At 33.5% G+C, this 21490-nt stretch overlaps 1 protein-coding gene across 1 annotated transcript in view; it reads right to left on the bottom strand.

Annotated features, from left to right (window-relative positions):
- Positions 1-21490, bottom strand: part of LOC129224565 (uncharacterized) — a 285185-nt gene that overhangs the window by 255289 nt on the left and 8406 nt on the right. Inside the window, exons 4-9 of the mRNA XM_054859042.1 lie at positions 19050-19178; positions 14724-14819; positions 14488-14624; positions 13243-13447; positions 11113-11224; positions 1175-1329 (exon numbers count right to left, since the gene is read on the bottom strand). Of these exons, the coding sequence (XP_054715017.1) occupies positions 1175-1329; positions 11113-11224; positions 13243-13447; positions 14488-14624; positions 14724-14819; positions 19050-19178 (834 nt within the window). The remainder of the gene's footprint in view (positions 1-1174; positions 1330-11112; positions 11225-13242; positions 13448-14487; positions 14625-14723; positions 14820-19049; positions 19179-21490) is intronic.

Here is a 21490-nt window from a genome sequence, read left to right as displayed (position 1 = left end):
AAATTGCATTTGTTAAATAGTGGCATTGTATTTGCAATATTAAAAGATTTACCCACGCCAAAAAAATAATAATAAGAGCAGATAAACATTGCAAAATAAAATATTATTATTGCCAATATTCTGCAATATAAGCGAAATTGTTTATTCAGTTAATATTTAAAATATTCAAAACTGTTAATGATAAAAATCAAATTTAGTACAGCAAGTTTTAAAACTTATTTTATTTTATTATATTCTAAAAGGAATATAAAAGCTTAGAAGTTCATTTCAGTATTCACAGCATAAAAAAAGTATTCTAAATATTTAGCAGAAAGTTGCCACCCCTTAAGCCAGGGCTAAGGTAGAACTACATGCAATATACCACACAGCCCAGTTTTCATATATAGAGACTGCAGTTTGGTTCTTATTAGAACCCTTCAGTCTGGATTAGTGAATAATTGAGCTGGGTGGAGATGTTATCTCACTGAAGCTGAGAGTGTCAATGAACTGGTAGATAAAGTGAATTTATCTCATCAGCAAGTGTCAGCAGCATGGTGCGGTTCGACTCATGGCTTTAAGGCAAAGCTTGGGTATTTAGTAGTAAGTTGCTATCTCTAAGCCAGGGCTAAGGCAGAACTACAGGCAATATAACAGACAGATTGGTTTTGCTAAATAACATTCTAAAATCATGCTTCTGAATGAAACAATTAAAGGCGTTGAAACAAGAAAAAAAGGAATGGTAATAATTATGTTTTTTCAGGGACATGCAATAATTGTGTATCCATAATATATCTAGACTGTCTTCTAAAAAGAAATAAGAACAATAAACAAAAATGCACTTTTTCTCAAAAATATTAAATTTCCAGATATTGACCAATCAGTCAAATATTGCATCCCTATCTAAAAGGTACAATTGCATAATCTTTTAGCACCCAGCTCTTTTGGCCTAATAAGTTTTGTTTTTTGAGAATTACAAGCAAAAACAAAAGTTACTTTTTGAAAACCTTGAATTTTCATCAAGCCATTGGATGCAAAAGATATTATCTGATCGTGAAAATTTTAGACTTTTCCGCACCTTGATGTTCTAGCTCTTTGAATTTCATGTTTTTCACTCCACTCTAATCTACAATCAATTTTCTTGGGGGATTTTCTAAAAAAGTTGTTTCAAACTACAAAAATAAATATTTTTTCTTACCTTTAATTTCACATTCTCCTTTGGTATGTCTAAAACACCAACTTCACTTGCCATGATTACATGATCATCTTTAGTCAAATAATACCGGGATGGGCGAAGTCCATTACGGTCCAGAATTGCCCCAATGTACCGACCATCCGTAAAAGTCACCAAGGCTGAAACATAGTTTTAAAAACTCAAAGCATCTAACATCAATTTCCTGTTTTAACAGGATTTCAAGACATTTTAACAGGAAAATAAAATTAAATAGAGGGATACGAATAAATAGAAGCACAACAAAGAATTTATAAAACCAAAAAAACTTTAGAATTAATTTCCTACTGATTCACAAGCAGCTATTTTGTCCCTGACAAATACAAAATATAATGAAAATGTTGATAACTTACGATGTTTAAACGAAAAAGCCGAAGGGCTAAATTTCGTAAGTCAGTCAACAATGTTACATGCTTATACAAGCAGAGATAATATCACACAGTGGAAGGTGCAGAATCAAATGTTAATGTGAAGAAATGAACATTGGAAACTTGTTAAAATCTTACCAAAAATTTATTGGTCCATAGTAACTAAAATAAATATAACTAACAAAACTAAGTTCTTAAGAATAAAACCCGGCCATAAGTGGAGGCGGAGTTCGCAACTCCCCAACACCTATCGGACCTAACTCACAAGAGGCTGACGAACACAAAAGAAGAGAGAGAGAACGATTGGAATCGCTCACTATTTATACTTGCCTCATTTGCATATGATTGGGCATCAAAGGATGCCAACCTAAAACTGAAACTTTACAAGTGCCGAAAGAGTTGAGAAGTTATTCTAATTTGAATAAAGTTAATTTTATATTACATTACATTAGGAATGAGAACGCGGATAAATATCGTTTACCGATGTCTATCATATCCCCCCTTCTCATTCAGTAATGTTATTAAACTTTAAATTTTTATACAATTTTAATAGATGCAAAAATAACCCCAAAAAAAAATCCACAAAGGGCCAGGCTTAATCTTTTACAAAAATTTAACAATTCAACAATAAACAAATATGGATATATATATCCATCATAATACATCATCCATCAGCAGCTGCAGCTCAATACATCACCGCTTATTTGATTGAAGTCCTTTCTCAAAAAAGTCCTTTTTGCCTATTGATGATCCACAGTCCAAGGAAATAGTAAGTCCAAGATTAACATTTCCACTGCAAACTATCTTGTCAAACTGTAATTGACAAAAATACTCGAAACAGTATCGTTGAAATAGATGGGCACAATGATTTTACAAAAAAAATTTTTTTTTCACAATGACAAAATTATTTAAAACGCTTAGTTTCCAAAAATAAACTCCTGTCATTGAATCAAATTCCTCCATCTCAAAGATTAAACCAACGAGAAATTTGAAAAAGAATTTCAGTTGTTACAAAAATATTTATACTTTAATATCCCATTATATTTATTACACTAAATAATTTCATACCATTAAAAATTAACAAAATATTTGTTCACAAAAACGATTCAGTTCAAAACGGGTCTGCGGCTTCGTAAAAATATCAGCCCTATTGGATTTACTGCCTACATGTTTTACGGTAAAAATGTCCCGTTGAATCAAATCACGAACAAAAAATAATTTTACATCAATATGTTTTGTACGGTGATTTTCAATCGGAGATTTAACAAAGTCAATGGCCGATTGATTATCAACGTACATTACAGATTTAATTTTACTTTTTCTAACAATTCCCCAGCGTAAACATTCGTTTAATACACGGTCAAACCACATAAGCTCTTTAGACACTTCACAAAGGGCCACAAACTCACTTTCCATAGTGGAAAGGCTAATACAACGTTCCTTGAAGGTTCGCCATTCAATCGGCGCATTATCCAACAAAATTAACTGCCCCCCGAGTGAAGTTCGATCATCTCGATTAGCTGCATAATCGGCGTCAGAAAAAGCTATTAATTGGGTTCTATTACAATTTAATTTAAGTTTTAAATCTTTTGTTTGAAAAACATAACCCAGAAGTTTTAAAAGACCGTTCCAATGAATGACACCAGGGTTGCTTTGAAATTGACTGAAGATATTGACCGCATAACAAATGTCCGGTCTCGTTCTGCTCGCAATGAAAGAAAGACAACCCAACAAATTACGATAAGGAATCTTTGACATTTCAAATTTTTCATTCTCTGTATTAGGACAATTCAATTTCAAAAAAACAGTACCTTTACAAATCGGCAATGATGAAACCGGAAAATTAAAATGTTTGAACTTTTCAAAAACTTCAATGATATATTTCGTTTGGAACAAATTCAAACCATTTTCAGTTCTTTCAAATTCAACACCTAACAGTTTTTTCGTTTTTCCGAGAACTTTTAAGTCAAAATTTTTCCTAAGTAAATTTAAAACATGATTTAAATTCTTTTCTCTCCGTGCGAGCAAAACAATATCGTCAACATACAACAATAAAATGACACATGAATTATAAATATAAACACAATTACATTCTTCAAATTTCTGAAAACCAATTTTCAATAAAACACTGTTTATCTCAAAAAACCACATACGGCCACTCTGGTGCAAACCGTAAATTGCTTTATTAAGCTTACAAACTAGATTTTCTTTCCCTTCTATTGCAAAACCCGGTGGTTGTCTCATAAAGATGCATTCTTTTAGAGGTGCATATAAATAAGCATTTTTCACATCGCACTGCAAATCGAACCAACCTTCTGATATTTTCAAGGAAAAGAAAAATCGAACCAATGAAAAATGAATCGTCGGACTAAAAGTCTGATCGTACGATTCAGGGGATTGTGCATATCCCTGAGCAACAAGTCTCCCACGATACCTAACAATTTTTCCCGATTCATCTCTTTTAACATTGAAAACCCATCTTGATCCGATTGGTTTTTCATTTGCAGGCAAAGGGGTTAAATCCCACACTTTTCTAGAATGCATGACCTCTAATTCATCCCTCATTGAATCTAACCACTGGTCCTTTTGCTTAGATTTAAGAACCTGTTTGTAATTCTTAGGAATTACAATTTCATCATCTAGTCATAAGTTACACAAATTTAAATGAACAGTTTGATCAGAAATTTCACCTTGATATAAATTTTTACCATTAAAATCAAATAAATGTGGCTTAAACAAAATAGCATTTTTAGAACAATATTTTTCAACATCATTTAAAGAACGTAATCGTTTAGAAGAATGTTTCTCATAAAAATAAATATCAGTACGAGATTTATCTGACCTTGGGATTGCTTTCCTCACCCATTCTGTTTCACGCAGCTGGGCGCTTGGTGGGTTTTCCCCATTTTCACTCAAGTCAGAATTCGAATCTGATTCATCCCCGCTCGTCTCGCTTTCACTCTCATCAGAAGATAAGAATTTAGACGGCGTACTCGGGCTTTCACTTCCGTTATCCGATTCGGAATTCGATTCATTTTCTGAATTTTCAGAATCTGATTGAATATTTGACCATTTGAGACAGGGACCCAGCACAGCTCCACTAGAGTCACTCTCTGATATATTTTTAAAAGCTTCTTTGTAATAAACATTTTCATTAAAATTTACATTTATACTTTCAAAAATTTTTCCGCTTTCGGGAATCCAGATACGAAAACCCTTAGTGTTAAATGCATAGCCCAAAAATATACCTTTTTTGGCTTTAACATCAAGTTTATGTCTTTGCTGACGGGGTGTTCCAAGATAACACAAAACACCGAAAGGTTTGACGTGCCTAGCACTTGGCTTACGTCCACCATATAACTCAAAAGGTGTTTTAGTTTGTCCTGAGTGACAAATCCTATTCCAAGTATAATTGAAATAAAGCATAGCATCCGGCCAAAATCTTTTACTTAGCCCGCTTTCTTCCAATAATACTGTTGCAGCATTAGCGGCTGAGCGATTGTACACTTCGGCCAAACCATTCATCTCTGGACTAAAAATATTGGTTAACTCATGTTTTATACCGTTATCCAAACAATAATTGTCAAAAACTTTATTTACGAATTCTCCCCCGTTGTCAGTTCTAACAGCTTTTACTTTAAGATTTAAAAATCTTTCAGCACGCTTTATGTGCCTTATGAAAATTTCTGGTACTTTGCTCTTTTCACTAATTGGATACAAAGCAGATTTACGTGAAAAATCATCAATGATTGATAAATAAAAACGTTCCCCCTTATTTCCCTTAATATTACATGGACCCCACACATCAGCATGAAGTAATTCAAGGGGACATTTAGACCGTATTTTACCTATTGGTTTAAATGAAACACGTTTAAATTTACCAATTTTACAATTTTCACAATCTATTTTTACATTTTTGAATTTAGGCAGGCCATGGACACACTCAAATTCACCGCTCTTTCTGATACTATCGGTGTTAATATGTGCCAGCCTTCTATGCCACAATTCTAATTTTTCTACATTAGAGCATTCAATTTTCTCATTTTCGAAATGATCATTACTTTTATTTAGTTTTATACTTTCTTGATACGATTTATTATACAAAATTTGAGGTTTTACAAAATAAATGCCATTTCTTAAAATTGCTCTAAATATAAATCCATTTCGACCAGATATCGCCACGGAGCCGTTTCCCCCTTCAAACTTAGCACCCCCCTTATCGAATTTAGTACCCGATAACAAGTTTTGACGCAGATTAGGAGAGTACATTACATCTTTTAAAACAATGATAGTATCATCAAACTTTAATTTCACAGTTCCCATCCCCAAAATGGGGAAAGTTTCATTTCTAACGGCTACAGCCATTTCTTTGTTTCGTAATGGTTTAAAGTCCTCAAACGCACTACGAATGTTGACGAAATGATGGGTGGAACCAGTGTCGAAAATAAATTCATTTGGGTCTTCTGATACTTCATTTAGATGTACTTCGGAAATGAAAAAGTTCTGGTACTCACATGCTTCCTTTTCCACTGATGGGGAACTGCACCTCGCAGTTTTCTTGTTCGCCTTCCTCTTGTTCCGGATTGGTGATCTTGACTTTCTGTTACGTTGTTCGAGGTCCTTGTCAAGCCTCTTATATTGACACACATTCCGCTTGTGGCCGGGTTTATTACAGTTAAAACAAATTAGTTTCCCATTTACTCCTTTCTTGTCAAAATTACCCGGTTTCTTTACAAAGTTAGCTCTGCCGATAATTTTATCGTCCTCATCTTTTAGTCGAATTCGCGATTCCTCGGCAATAAGTTCGCTGACTACTTTATTAAATGTGAATTCCTGTGCAGTAGTTCTAAGAATAACTTGACAAATATTGTCAAATTCTGAGGGCAAATGACGCAAAATTTGAAAAATCAAATAATTTTCAGAGAAATTCGCGTCTATAGCCTTAATTCTTTCGAAAATTTGCCGAGTACGGGCAGCGAAAAGATTTATCGACTCTTCCTCTTTTATACGACATTGGGATAACTCTGAAAAGAATGTCATGTGCTGACAACGATTGTCAGGAAAGAAGTGATCTTTCAAAGCCCTCCAGGCATCAGCCGCGTTGACCTGATTTTCGATTATCTTTTTGAAATTTTTCTCCAAATTTAAATAAATTATGGATAGGGCCACATCTTGTCGATTTTGAAAATTACGAATCTCTTGCTCAGTAGCCTTTTTTTCATCATTAGAAAAAGGTTCTTTTTCAATACCATTAACTATCTTCCATAAACCTCGTTCCATTAGGACAAATTTGATATCAGATGACCAACTCACATAGTTGTCAGACCTTAATTTTTCGATAGGAACACTCTGGGATGCCATGATTGATAAGAATATGAAAAACGCCAAAAAATAAAAAAACCTAATTTCAAAAAAAACAACCAACAAAATCTCAAAATATCCCCGAAAAAAAACCTAAATAGTGCAACTGTTACAGCTTCCCCCCTGGAACAAGTCCAGGTCTTCCGCTGAATTTAGCAGCCACTAACCAACCTTCTGCCTAACACCAAACCAACTATATCCCCCCATAAAATGCAAACGAAACGTCTGAGAAAAGTTTACACTACACATGGCTTAAAGATTCGATACAAATTTCCAAAAAGTAAAAGAAAAACTTCTATTTTCACAGTTTTCATTCAACGCCGATGCGGGGAAAACAATTTGAAAAGATTTCCAAACACTTGTCATCTACCGATTCAGCAAAAAGACAAGTCAGTTACAACATTCCATTTCATCACAAAAACACGAAGTCTAATACTCTACTCTGCTGACAATTCGAAAACATCTTAATACATCATGATACTGAACACGTAATTATTCTGATACAATTGGGTAGGGCTGGGCCCATAACCCTTATGATAACTTACGATGTTTAAACGAAAAAGCCGAAGGGCTAAATTTCGTAAGTCAGTCAACAATGTTACATGCTTATACAAGCAGAGATAATATCACACAGTGGAAGGTGCAGAATCAAATGTTAATGTGAAGAAATGAACATTGGAAACTTGTTAAAATCTTACCAAAAATTTATTGGTCCATAGTAACTAAAATAAATATAACTAACAAAACTAAGTTCTTAAGAATAAAACCCGGCCATAAGTGGAGGCGGAGTTCGCAACTCCCCAACACCTATCGGACCTAACTCACAAGAGGCTGACGAACACAAAAGAAGAGAGAGAGAACGATTGGAATCGCTCACTATTTATACTTGCCTCATTTGCATATGATTGGGCATCAAAGGATGCCAACCTAAAACTGAAACTTTACACATGCCGAAAGAGTTGAGAAGTTATTCTAATTTGAATAAAGTTAATTTTATATTACATTACATTAGGAATGAGAACGCGGATAAATATCGTTTACCGATGTCTATCAAATGTTCATGTCCATTCCTGTAGAATGAAACTGTTTGAACTTTAGAAAACGAGGGAAAGGGTTGCGCTCCAACGGATTCTGAGTCACTGGGACATTTTCAGGAATGAGCAGGCGGATTAATTGCTAAGACAGGATCTCTGATGACCCAACAGGATTCTCCTCTGCCTCTGCACAACATTAAATGAATTATTTTTAACAAACTGAAAAATAACTTGATTTCTTCATATAGTGATTCAGCTGATTAAGGTGAAAAAACAACGTAAATAAAGCACAAATATTCGAGAAAATACAGCATATAGCTATTTCAAGGCTACAATGGAGCCTCTTCATCAGTGCAAAAAGCTCACCAACACAACCAGAAGTTGCGAGAGAACTGACAAAAAACCAGGTGGACACCGGTATTTATACCAGAGGGCCAAACAATAAGAATGCAGGAACATGACATGTGCTGCATTATTATTATATTTGCTTACTCGTGTTTGTCTTGAACAGAATACTTTTGTGTTCAATGGTACTTACTTTCGAATGTCTGAAGGTTTAGCAATGGGTAATCCTTTGAGTCCTATTTTAAGTGACATTTATATGCACTATTTTGAGACTAAACTTTTTGAAACCATAACGTTTCCGCTCTATGTTCGTTACGTTGACGATTGCTTTGTTTTGCTTGGCCAAAACCATGTTGATAATGAACTTTTACTTTCTACTCAAAATTCTATTGATCCTTGCATCCAATTCACTATTGAAATGGAAACTGATAGTTCTCTTTCATTTTTGGACGTCTTTATTACTAAAAGTAATGATGAATTTATGACTTCAATGTTTCGTAAGCCTTTTGCTGTTACACTACCTCCTCACAATTGTTCTTCTCATCCTCCAAACCAAAAGTTGGCCTCATTCAAGGCTTTCGTGTTCCGTGCTTTGAACATCTGTTCCTCTTCCAATTCTTTAAATGCTGAGCTTTCTTATCTTAAAGCAGTGGCTTTCGATCGTGGTTATTCTCCTAGCATCATTGATTCAATTTATAATAAGTTAATTAAGCTCTCACATTCTGAAAAGTTTTCTGCTTCCAATGCTTCGTATACTATTGTTTTGCCTTATTATCCAAAAGTTAATCATCAAGTTGCAAAGATTTTGAAGAAATTTGGTTTCGATATAGCTTTTTCTCCAGTTAATAAGGTAAAATTTACAAACTTAAAGGACCCCATTGATTGCCATAGCAACTGGGGCATTTATAGCATCTCCTGCAAGTGTGGACTTGGCTACGTTGGACAGACTAAACGTGCTCTCAAGCATCGTCTGAAAGAGCACGAAAAATATGTTAAACATAAAGAACTTGCTCGTTCTTCCATCGCTCAGCATTGTTGGACTTCTGGTCACTGTTTTGATTTTTCATCTGCAAAGATTATTTGTAAATGTTCTTCGGTTTATGAGCTCGATTTCTGGGAAGCTTACCATATTTGGAAAAATTCTCATTCTCTTGTCAATGATTTTTCCAGCACTCCATTTTTTCATGATATCTGGAAGCAATTTCTATAATTGCCTTTCCTGTTTCTTTGGTGTCTCGCACCCTTTTTGTCTCCTGGCTTCTGATTGGTTGTCTCTTGCCTTGCTTTGAGCCCGGAGTGTACATGCTGTTCGCTGATTGGTTGTTTGTTGTCATGTTCCTGCATTCTTATTGGTTGGCCCTCTTTGGTATAAATACCGGTGTCCACCTGGTTTTTTGTCAGTTCTCTCGCAACTTCTGGTTGTGTTGGTGAGCTTTTTGCACTGATGAAGAGGCGCCATTGTAGCCTTGAAATAGCTATATGCTGTATTTTCTCGAATATTTGTGCTTTATTTACGTTGTTTTTTCACCTTAATCATATTGTAGCGCAAAGCTTATATGATAATTTTTCATTTAGTGATTCAGCTGTTTGTAAAAAGTGGAATTCCCTGCTCAATAAAAGTAATAAAATCCCCAATTCACTGCCTTGGTCTGTCGGAGTGGCTTGTTTTTGTGTCATCACTGGACATGACTATTTGCAAAAACATCTGCATAGAATTGAAGTAAAGGATTCGCCCTGTTGTCCTTTGTGTTGCCAGGGTGAGACGGATGGTGATCATTTCAGGAACTGCCTAATTATTTTAAAGTTTTTAAACATCAACTCAAAGGACGCTAAATTTGATCCACATTATTGTTCTACTTCTTCATCTTATTGGGCAGCTGGTCTATTAATGGCAGAAATGCCACAGACGGGCATAGGATTTTTTAAAAACTTTAGAATTAATACAGATACATTAGAAATTAGAGGCCAATTGACACATAAGCAGATGAGGTTTTGTATGATTTCCTTATATGAAACAAGGCTAGAGGCCTGAGAAAAAAAAAAAATTTTAGAATCCTTGGGCTCTTCAACCTCAAAGACCACCATAAAATTTCAATTATCTGTTAATACTAAAAATAACAATTCAAGGGAAGTTTTGACACCTTCTAGAAACAAGTTTCATTGAGGTTTTTTTTTTTTTTTAAATCATGGAGCTGCTTATTGGTTTCTCAACTTTTACAGACCTGTTGCATTCCCCAAAAGATGGCGTTTATGCTTTCAAGTGAAACCTTTATCAAAGAGGCTACTATACTTGTAACATGGTAAATCGACCACTGACATTATTCAAAGTAAGGTATTTCTTTTGTTTTCAAATGTAGTTACAACCAGGGCTGTGGAGTCGGAGTCAGTAGTTGAGGTTTAATGTTCCAAGAGTAGGAGCCGGTTATTTCCCCTTCAAAGTTGATCACTGTAACAGTGATAGCGGAGTTGGACAGATTTTGGGGTAAAGGAGTTTCTGGAATTAAAACAGAGTCGGTCATTTTTCCACTGACTCCGCAGCCCTGGTTACAAGAACTATATTTTTGTTTATATACTTAGAACAAAACTACAGTATAACCATGATTTAACAATTGTCAAGAGACAGGTAAAATGTTATTGTTAAATCAAGGATACCATTGAATCGAGGGGCATAGACATTCAATGCAGTCAATTCCAGATCAGTGAAATGTACCATTAAATTCAGGAAGTCATTAAATCGGGTATCGTTAAATCGAAGTTATACTGTAATTAAATTGATATAATAGTTGAAAGTTTTTACCAGGCCCATCCCAGGGTTCCATAACACAAGAACTCCACTGATACAGTTGTTTCTTTTCAAAGGGCATCAAATCATCTTTCTGCCAGGCTTCAGGTATCATCGTTATTATTGCCTATAAACGGGAATAAAATCTAGACTCACTTTTAAAAATATAAAGTTTGCATAGTATTGATATTTTACCACAATATTTCTCTGTATGCAATTTTTAAGTAAAAAATGAAGCTGATATTTTATTTTTGTCCGAAAAACAAAGGTTTTAAAATAAGCATAAATCTACATTTTAAAGTATTTTGAATACGAAGGTACATTTCTTATCCGACTGTTTAGTGGAGTAATAATAAGTACTTGTCCTTACTTTTCTCTGATAGAGATATCTAATGATTCTTACATAATATTACAAATAAATAGAATAGGGAAACTTATATAATATTGTAGCTTAAATTAGTGATGTTCCGGATATCCGTATCCGTATCCGCGGATATCCGAGGGAAAATAAAGATCTGTATATGTATCCGTTACTTTTGTGACGGATCATTTCTATTCTAAAAAATTATAAATATTTGAATAAAAGACTCTTAAATTCCGTCTAAATTAGGTTTTATTCCCTATTTAAATTATAAGGTATCATTTCAGAAGGCTATTTGTACCCCCCCCCCCCCCCCGTTGCAAAAAGGAAGGGGAAATAAGTTTTAAAAGTATGTATCAGTGTGTTTTTTTGTGGCATTGTTGCTCCTAAACAAATGAACAGATTTTGATAGTTCATTTTTCGTTCAAAAGGTGACTTGATCAAAAGTGTTCTTAGCTTGGCCTCGTTTTTGTAGAACTTTAATTAATGGAGGTATTAATTAAAAACCGATTTAATGTTTTTCACAATTATGGTAGTAAAAATATAACCATATGTTAAAAATGTTGGCCCTAATTGAAAGAACGAGGTTTTTTGCGTTTGATATTTATTTGAAACTTCCAACTTATATACAGTAGGAGCTATAATCTTGTTAAGTAAATTTTAAGTGCAATTCTAAGCCTTTATACGCATGATTGGTAGCAATTTTTTAGTCGGAAGATAAGGAGAAAAAGCTCAATGATTTAAAATTTTTACCTGCTGTCAGTTCATATTTGTGTACAAATGTGTGTTCTGACCCGCGAAATTCATCTTAATATGAGGTTGGTTCTCTGGGACATGTTTTGTTTTTTTAATTTTTAATTTAATATTAGTTTTTGTTATTGATTTGGTGTTTCTGTTATTGATTTGGTGTTTTTCTTGGCATCCTTCAAAAAAAAAAAAAAAGACTAAATTCTCTATTTACTGTTTGTAAAGGTATTTCCGGCTCTGTATTTCGTCGGTCGGAGAAGTTCGGTGGAATGGGTCAGCGCTGCATTTATGCTAAAATAAAATGGGAAAAATTATTTCTAGCTTGTCCAGTAGCAGCTTTACACTCTTGCTCCTGTATCCTATATCTACCGAGTAAGCTAGAAATAATTTTTCACATTCCATCTAGCAGCCCTGACCCATTCCTTCCAACTCTCCCTCAATTTTAACGGAGATTTCTTTAAAGAGTAAATCGTAGTCTTGATTATATTTTGCCGCAGTTGACATATTTTGAAGAAACTGCCATTATTCTGACGGGAATACCTTCGGTAACAAATTTTACACTTGGATAGTTGAATTGGGTAAAAAAACATTTTGAGATCCGTATCCGCGGATCTTGACACTAATGATCTGGATCCATATCCGTATCCGCGGATCTACTTTTTTAACGATCCGGCATATCTCTAGTTAAAATATATACAGAATTATTACTTTTGAGTGCAAGGAAATAAAAATAGGTGTGATTATAACTTGCAAATAAGATTATTTTTCTTTTTCTTTTCTTTAAACAAAAATTACAAATTAATAGAATGTATAAAAATTGAAAAAGCTGGTTAGGAACATTGCTAGCAAACATACTAAAAAAATAAATAAAGAAATAAAAAACAGATTTTTAAAAAATGTATATGGTAAAATTTTTTATATTTAAAATTTTAATTTTTTTATATTAACATTTTTAAAAAATGTGTATAATATATATGGATAATATGGAATAGTTACTTTCATGTACTTTTGTGTTTCGTACATTTAAAAAAAATTACCTCTGGCAAAGATCGGTGACCGGCCATAAGAAGAAATTCTAAAACATTGTCCAAACTTCCAGAATCAGACATTTGTGGCTCAACAATAGGGTATAATTTCCTCAAGTCATCTTTATATATAGAACTACTCATCACTCCTTCTCTTGCCCTCATAAGATTCACATTTCCTCTTAAGGTATTAATTTCACCATTATGCGCTAAATACCTATAAACATTTCAAAAACGTTTTCACTAAACAGTGTAATTACAAATGTAATTTAAGCAAGGAATAATAATAAATTGAAAAGAATTGAAGCTTCAATTAATTTGGATTCACAGTTTTTCAAGTATTAATTTTACTAAAATGAACTAAATATCGACCAAGATAATTCAAAAAGTCTTAGATAAAATGAATAACAAATCAATTCAAGTAAAAGAAAAAATAATAAATATTGTTAAGACATCTTTAAAATAATTTAAAGAAATTATTAAACTGAAAAGTTGAAACTCTAATCAATCCTGATTAATGAAATCCAAATGGAAATGAAAATAACCAAAAAAATTTCCCTTAATTTAATTAGAACACAGTAACCTCCTGTTACATTTCACCTTGTTGTATCGTTTATTCAGATAAATTGTGCTTTTCTATTAACAAAAACTTTTTTTTTTTTTTTTACAGCAGCTCCAAATTTGAGATCACTAACACAAAACTATAGTACTTCTCAAGAAAAAGAAATTTTTTTATTCACTGAAGTATAAGCTGCAGTGTTTAAAATAATTTATTGCAATATGTAGCTTTTTAGCAACGCAATACAACAAAGAACTTCAATATTCAATACAAACTAGCAACTTCATGAAAGATAAATAAAATGAGAACAAAAATGTTTTTTAAGTTCACTCTTTATATTACAATTTAAGTAAGGGAGTCAAATTGTTGGTGGGTTATACCTCCTTTGGTCCAGTAACATCATATATATATTTTTTTTTTATAAAGAATTTCTAACACAGTATCTAGTAGAACAAAAAATTTATATTTAGTTATTACTTCTTTATTAGGATTGTAAATTTCTTGAGTTTCAATGCTTTTAAAATAAATATCCTCAAATTATTTTATTTTATTTCTTTCTTTTTTTTTCATTTTATTAATGTTACTAGTGGAAAGGAGATAGACAAAAAGCACACAATCTCACTTCTTTATAAATTATATCTTAACTAAGCATCCTTTCCCTTCCCCTTTTAGTAAAAGAAAATATGTATATATATTACCTTAATGGGTGAGCTCTTTCCCATGTCGGAAAAGTATTCGTTGAAAATCGAGCATGAACAATGGCAAGATAGATCTTGAAATCAGGACTTTGCAAGTCTTTAAAATAGGTCCATAACTGAGTAGAGGTAAGTTGCCCCTTAAAGAATAAATCCCATCAAAAATTAAATTATTTCTACACATATATTACAAGCATATTTTAAAGAAAAAAATGCAAAATGTAAATTTGAATACTTACTTTATAAACAATTACTTCTGTTGACAAACTACAAATATAAAATCGACTGAAAATATTCTGCAAACAATGTGTCGAGTACTTGCGAAGCAAATACACCTAAATAAAAAGCAAAAATTAATTTTATTCTATAAATATATGTATTCTATTTCTAAGTTATACATCTAAAAACTTGTATAAAAAACAAGTAATTGGTGAAAACAGAAAATGTTTCAGTAAGTGTTTTATGCAAAAAGTGAAATTTCCGTTGAAATAGAATTGCACATTTATATTTACATTCCTACTGTGTTCAATTGTTCATTCCTAAAAACAGTACCTCCTGTCACAATAAGTAATCTGTAGTTGCAACAATTTCTGCCTTTACACTTGCTCTGACAAAAATATTTGTTATAGAGTAATTTAGTCCAGCAAGCTTCATGGTACCCAATAGTTAAAGAAAATTTGTAACTAAGGTTTAGATAGAATCGGTAAGTAAGATGTCTCTATGCATCTAATATGCTACTAACATCCAACAGATATCTGCTAGAGACAGATGAAATGGGAGGTGGCTTAAAAAAGACAAATTTATAGAGTCGTGTCCTCATCTCTGACCTTTAGACCTACCACAAACTTATTTTCCTTCTTTTGTAAATAGTTCAACAGTCATAATGAAGTTGTTTCATTATTAAAAAGAAGAAAAAGTCTTTACTTGAGATTACTAATTTCGCCCTACAAACTGAACTTAAAGCCAAAATGCTTGAAGTTGTAGAACATGTCACTTGTTTCCCTCAGCTTAATGTCAAGACATATCACAGTAAAAACCATGACTTTAAAGTATTTACACGAGATATGAGCTAGAAATAAAGTCCATTTAAGAAGAGTAAGACTGATTATTTGAACAGAAAATCAACAAAAATAAATATGAATATCCACAGAGCACAAACTATAACTTGATTGATCACAGACAAAACCCAAATCCAAATGAAAACTTATAACTTTGTAATAAACTTTAAATGAAAGCACGTGATATCTTCCTTCCTTCCTTCCTCAGTGGCATGACAGCCCTGGGTGGGCCATGGCCTTTTCAATTATTTTTTCCCAGGCCTCTCTTTTTTTGGTTATGGCTTGCCAATTTTTCACTTTTATGGAAGAAAACTCCTTATCAATGCAATCAACCCATCTGAGGTTAGGTCGACTCCTTGTTCTAACTCTTGTAGTTTAGTCAAAAAAAGTTTGTTTGTTGAAAGTTGTAATCCACACATGTTTAAACAAACTTCATAAAAGCTACTGAGAAGCTTAAAGTATCAGTAATGATGTATATGTACGATATGCATTTCACATAAATACATAAATATAAAATTATGCCATGCTCCATCTTTCAAACTTTGCAATATTGCAAAATTATATGCAGAAAAAAAATGATGTACATAAGAAAATATATATAATGTGACAACAAAATTACTCGTTTGTTTAAAAAGACTTTTTAGGCGTTTTGGTTTATGTCTGTTTAGAAATGAAAACAGTCGGAAAAAAAATGGAAAATTTCCGAAAAAAACGGAAAAAAAAACGTTTTTTTTCCGAAGGAGTAAATTTCCACTTCTGAAAAATTGAAAAAAAATTAATGTTTTCAACTTTTCAGGGTTTTAATTGAAATTTTCAGCAAAAAGTGATTAGAAATTTTTCCCACTTAAATTCTGATGCAATTTCCTGTTTTGTTCAAAAGTGCTGGTATGACTACTGTGCTTAGCCCGGTCATATGAATAAACTGAAACTCCAGTTTAAGTTTTGGTTCAGCTAAAGAAAAACCAATTTAGTTTTGATTTGGACTTAGACTGGGTTGGAAAAAATCAAAACTCAATAGCTTTTATTTTCAGACAGTAACATTGTATTATTTTTCTTTCAAAAAAAATGTATCATGGGGAGATAACATTTCCGGCCTTATTGCCGTGGTCTAATTGGAGTAGAAATTCCAGACATTTCGGCTTGCTTTACTGCAGCCATCATCAGTGGTTTGAGTTGGTGAGAGTGATTCCTGGCTTCGGTGGCTCCGGTATTAAAGCAAACTGCTGCTGGGCTGCTGGTCCTGATTGGGAAGTGTTCTCAAGCCGCTGGTGGAATAAGGTTCCTGATTGGATTATATTCAAGCCGCTGGGTGATCCTAGTACCTGATTGATACTAAAAACAGTCAAAAACATACTGTGGTCCCATCCAATCAGAAACCGGTAGCCACCACGGCTTGTGAATCCCATCCAATCAGGTACCAGGATCACCCAGCGGCTTGAATCTCATCCATTCAGGAACCTTATTCCACCAGCGGCTTTTGAGAACGCCTCCCAATCAGGACCAGCAGCCCAGCAGCAGTTTGCTTTAATACCGGAGCCACCGAAGCCAGGAATCACTCTCACCAAACTCAAACCACTGATGAAGGCTGCAGTAAAGCAAGCCGAAATGTCTGGAATTTCTACTCCAATTAGACCACGGCAATAAGCCTGGAAATGTTATCTCCCCATGATACATTTTTTTTGAAAGAAAAATAATAGAATGTTACTGTCTGAAAATAAAAGCTATTGAGTTTTGATTTTTTCCAACCCAGTCTAAGTTCAAATCAAAACTAAATTGGTTTTTCTTTAGCTGAACCAAAACTTAAACTGGAGTTTCAGTTTATTCATATGACCGGGCTAAGCACAGTAGTTATACCAGCACTTTTGAACAAAACAGGAAATTGCATCAGAATTTAAGTGGGAAAAATTTCTAATCACTTTTTGCTGAAAATTTCAATTAAAACCCTGAAAAGTTGAAAACATTAGAAATTCCAGACATTTCGGCTTGCTTTACTGCAGCCATCATCAGTGGTTTGAGTTTGGTGAGAGTGATTCCTGGCTTCGGTGGCTCCGGTATTAAAGCAAACTGCTGCTGGGCTGCTGGTCCTGATTGGGAGGCGTTCTCAAAAGCCGCTGGTGGAATAAGGTTCCTGAATGGATGAGATTCAAGCCGCTGGGTGATCCTGGTACCTGATTGGATGGGATTCACAAGCCGTGGTGGCTACCGGTTTCTGATTGGATGGGACCACAGTATGTTTTTGACTGATTTTAGTATCAATCAGGTACCAGAATCACCCAGCGGCTTGAATATAATCCAATCAGGAACCTTATTCCACCAGCGGCTTGAGAACACTTCCCAATCAGGACCAGCAGCCCAGCAGCAGTTTGCTTAAATACCGGAGCCACCGAAGCCAGGAATCAGTCTCACCAAACTCAAACCACTGATGATGGCTGCAGCAAAGCAAGCTGAAACGTCTGGAATTTCTACTACAATTAGACCACGGCCAATAAGCCCGGAAATGTTATCTTCCCATATTGACGCCGGCCGTGAAAGCCTTAAACAGTATTTAAAATATATCATGTTTAAAGTTGAAAATTTCATTTAATATTTCAAGTTTCAAAGGCAATCTAAAATATAAAATGTAATTTTTATGATTAGACACACATTACCCAATATTAATGGTTGAATGACAACTGGACTTATTTCCGGTGTCTGACCATGAAAGCTCTCAGTTATAAAACAAAAAGGGTTTTTTTTTCTAATTAATCTTACTTTTATGTGTATTTCTGTCAAGCAGAAAAAGAAGATGTGTGGATAGCATATATTTTTTAATGCTTAACCCTTTATATGTTCCAAGAAACACAGAGCTATTAAGAAACCCTAATTTTATTCATAAAGAAATCAAAATTTCCATTTTTTCCAAATTTTCCAGAAAAAAACGGTAAAAAACCGGGTTTTTTTCCACCACTTCAAAATTTCCAGAAATTTTACATCTCTATGTCTGTTGCATCTTGTTGCAATTCTTGGGTAGTTAATTCTAGTTTGTTTGAGGCTTATGTTAAATATTCATGCTTTCATATGTTAGTTTTATCCTATAAATATTTAATTTCAGACATAACATCAAAATATAATCAGATAAAAACCAAATAGCAAGATCAAGAAACATTTTCCAAAATGATAGATTAATAAAAGGCATAGAGAAACAGCAGCATACAAGAATGAAAGCTGTCATTTGGCTACAGCAAAGCATAGTATGAAAATAATCATGATAAACATTGTATCCACATATTACATATTTATGTAAATGAAGTTCTTAAGACAAAAATTATTTTTTTCTTTTTAGCATTCATTTAAAATTAGTAAATTTAATGGCAAAAATTTTTATTCAAAATTAAACTAAAGTCTTAGGTTTTTATCTTAAATTCTAAGCAGAATATAGAAATTGGAGACTTTAGAATGGCAGATTTGAGAGAGTTGACTTCAATTTAAATAGGACATTTATTGGTAGCAGAAGATCTGAAAACTAACCTGTTCTTGGAATCTTTCCTTTTCAGTATATTTTCCAATAATAAATACTTGATTCATTGAAGGCTCAGACGATCTGGCAACAGAGCCTAAAGAACTGTCATCAATTTCAATGTTTCGCCAGCACAATATCTAAAATATTGCAATACCTTCATGCAAAAAAATTCTCAAACCATTCCTTAAGTATCTAATTAATAAATTCAGATTAAATAAAATCTTTAAGAATAATGAACTTTTTTTTTTCTTTTTTTACATTAAAAACAATTTAAATACCATGCTGAAAATAACTCAAACAGTCCTATTCACAAAATCTATTTATCCTATTAGCAAAAATTAAACATTTGATGATAGAAGGTTCAGATGATTTATCAACAGGAAGAGCCTCAGTGCCGGACCAAGAGTGGAGCAAGGCCCCAGGGCCGGATTTAGGGGAGGGCAGGCGGGGCTACTGCTCCGGGGCCTCCACAACAAATGGGCCCCCCACAGTAAAATTTTTACAAAATAGCCTAACTTTCTCGGGTCGAAAATATCGGATATCTATATATATAAAAATGGATGTATGTTTGTGGGTGTGTGGGTATGTGTGTATGTTCCTTATACAAATCCACATTTTTCGTCGGATTTCTTCCAAATTTGGCACAAAGGTAAATTGTTGCTCAGGAATTCATATAGGTGGGGTTTTGGAATTTTAAAAAGACCCAAAGAGGTTTAATTTCATATTTTAAGTCATAAAACCCTCTTTTCTGCACGAACGAATTTTTGTATAGTTATGAATTTAGTCTAAATGAAAAACCCGTAAAAAACTACCCTAGATAAAGTTTCTTCAAAGATTAACTTTAATCGCGAAATTTGTGAACCTTGGTTCAAAGCAAATGAAAACGGTTATCAACATATTACCACCAGGAGCTATTTTAAATGCAATCAACACAAAACGTATCCTGAATGCTGGCCGTTAACGCCGTTTAGTGATGAACGTTAAAGCGTGTTTGGCAAGAAAGCCGTAGGTATGAAAAATGATGCTGTACATCGTTTCTTAAACTGCGACCTACGAAGGCCCTGGGGTTCATTGATGCTGTTCATGTTTCTACTTAATTTGAATGCAACCGTTAAATCATAAGTTTTAAATATTGTTTAATTATAAAATCCACAACAGTAAGGGTTGCGTGTAATTTTTGATCAGTGTTTTTCCCGTAAATAGCATAGAAAATACGAACATAAGTAAGGTAATAATATTGCATTCAATATTGACGTACAATCTTCAACTGTTTCAGCATTAGACTACTTTTATTTAAACTACATCTATTTCATCCTTGCAGCAAAAATTTAACTTAATGTACTATGATCCTTATGACCTTATGAAACCAATTTGCAATATGTAAATTTTCTTTATACTATTCCTTGATTTACGTAGAATCTTTAAATAATTCGATTCAACTATAACCAATAACCTAATTCGGTTTAATAGAAGTCGATTCAGGCTGTCCAAGAAAAGGGGTAAAAGTACTAATAAAGCAAATAAATTGCAAAATAATCATAGTAATGAATAATAGCGCATTCGGAATTTATCTTTCAAAGGGGAGGAATGTAGTCGAGGCTTTCTTTACATGTATCTATAAATATAAAAATGGATGTATGTTTGTGTGGGGGGGTGGGTGTATGTTCCTTATACAAATCCACAGTTTTAGTCGGATTTCTTCCAAATTAGGCACAGAGGTAAATTATTGCTCAAGACTTCATATAGGCTGGTTTTTGGAATTTAAAAAAGATCCTAAGAGATTAAAGTTTACATTTTTAATCATAAAAAGGCTGTTTTTGACATAACGAATTTTCATATTGTTATGTGTTTGGTCTGAATGAAAAGCCTGTAAAAAATGCCCTAAATGAAGTCTCTTCAAAGATTAACTGTAATCGTTAAGTTTGTGAACCTTGGTTCAAAGCAAATGAAAATGCTCAGCAACATATTACCACCATTAGATGTTTTAAATGCAATCAACACAAAAAATATACTTAACAGTGGCCGTAAAATCGATTAGCGACAAGCGTAAAACATGTTGGCAAGAAAGCCGAACAGAAAAGAAATGCTGCTGTTACGCGTTTTTTGAATAGCATCCTGCAAAGAAGAATCATTGCGGTTTTCGACGGTTCTACTTGCTTTGGTATTTCCATAGCAGTAATGGTAAAGTGAAAATATGGGTTAGTATTCTCCATATGAACAGCCCAGAAAATACGAAAATTAATTCGGTATCAATAATTCATTCATTATCCATGTATAAGCTTCAACAATTTAATGTTGGGTGATCCTTTAAACCAATATGCATATATTCTTTATACTATTCCATGATTTACGTCGGATCTTTACATAATTCGGTTCAACTAAGTTTAATTGCTGAAGTCTCACAAAAAAAACAGGGGTAAAAAATACTAATTTCTCAAATAAACTACAA

This window comes from Uloborus diversus, chromosome 6, assembly GCF_026930045.1.
Source record: "Uloborus diversus isolate 005 chromosome 6, Udiv.v.3.1, whole genome shotgun sequence".
Classification (NCBI taxonomy): Eukaryota; Metazoa; Arthropoda; class Arachnida; order Araneae; family Uloboridae; genus Uloborus; species Uloborus diversus.
The sequence above is the reverse complement of the archived record's forward strand: the minus strand, read 5'-3'. Positions and strand labels throughout refer to the sequence as shown.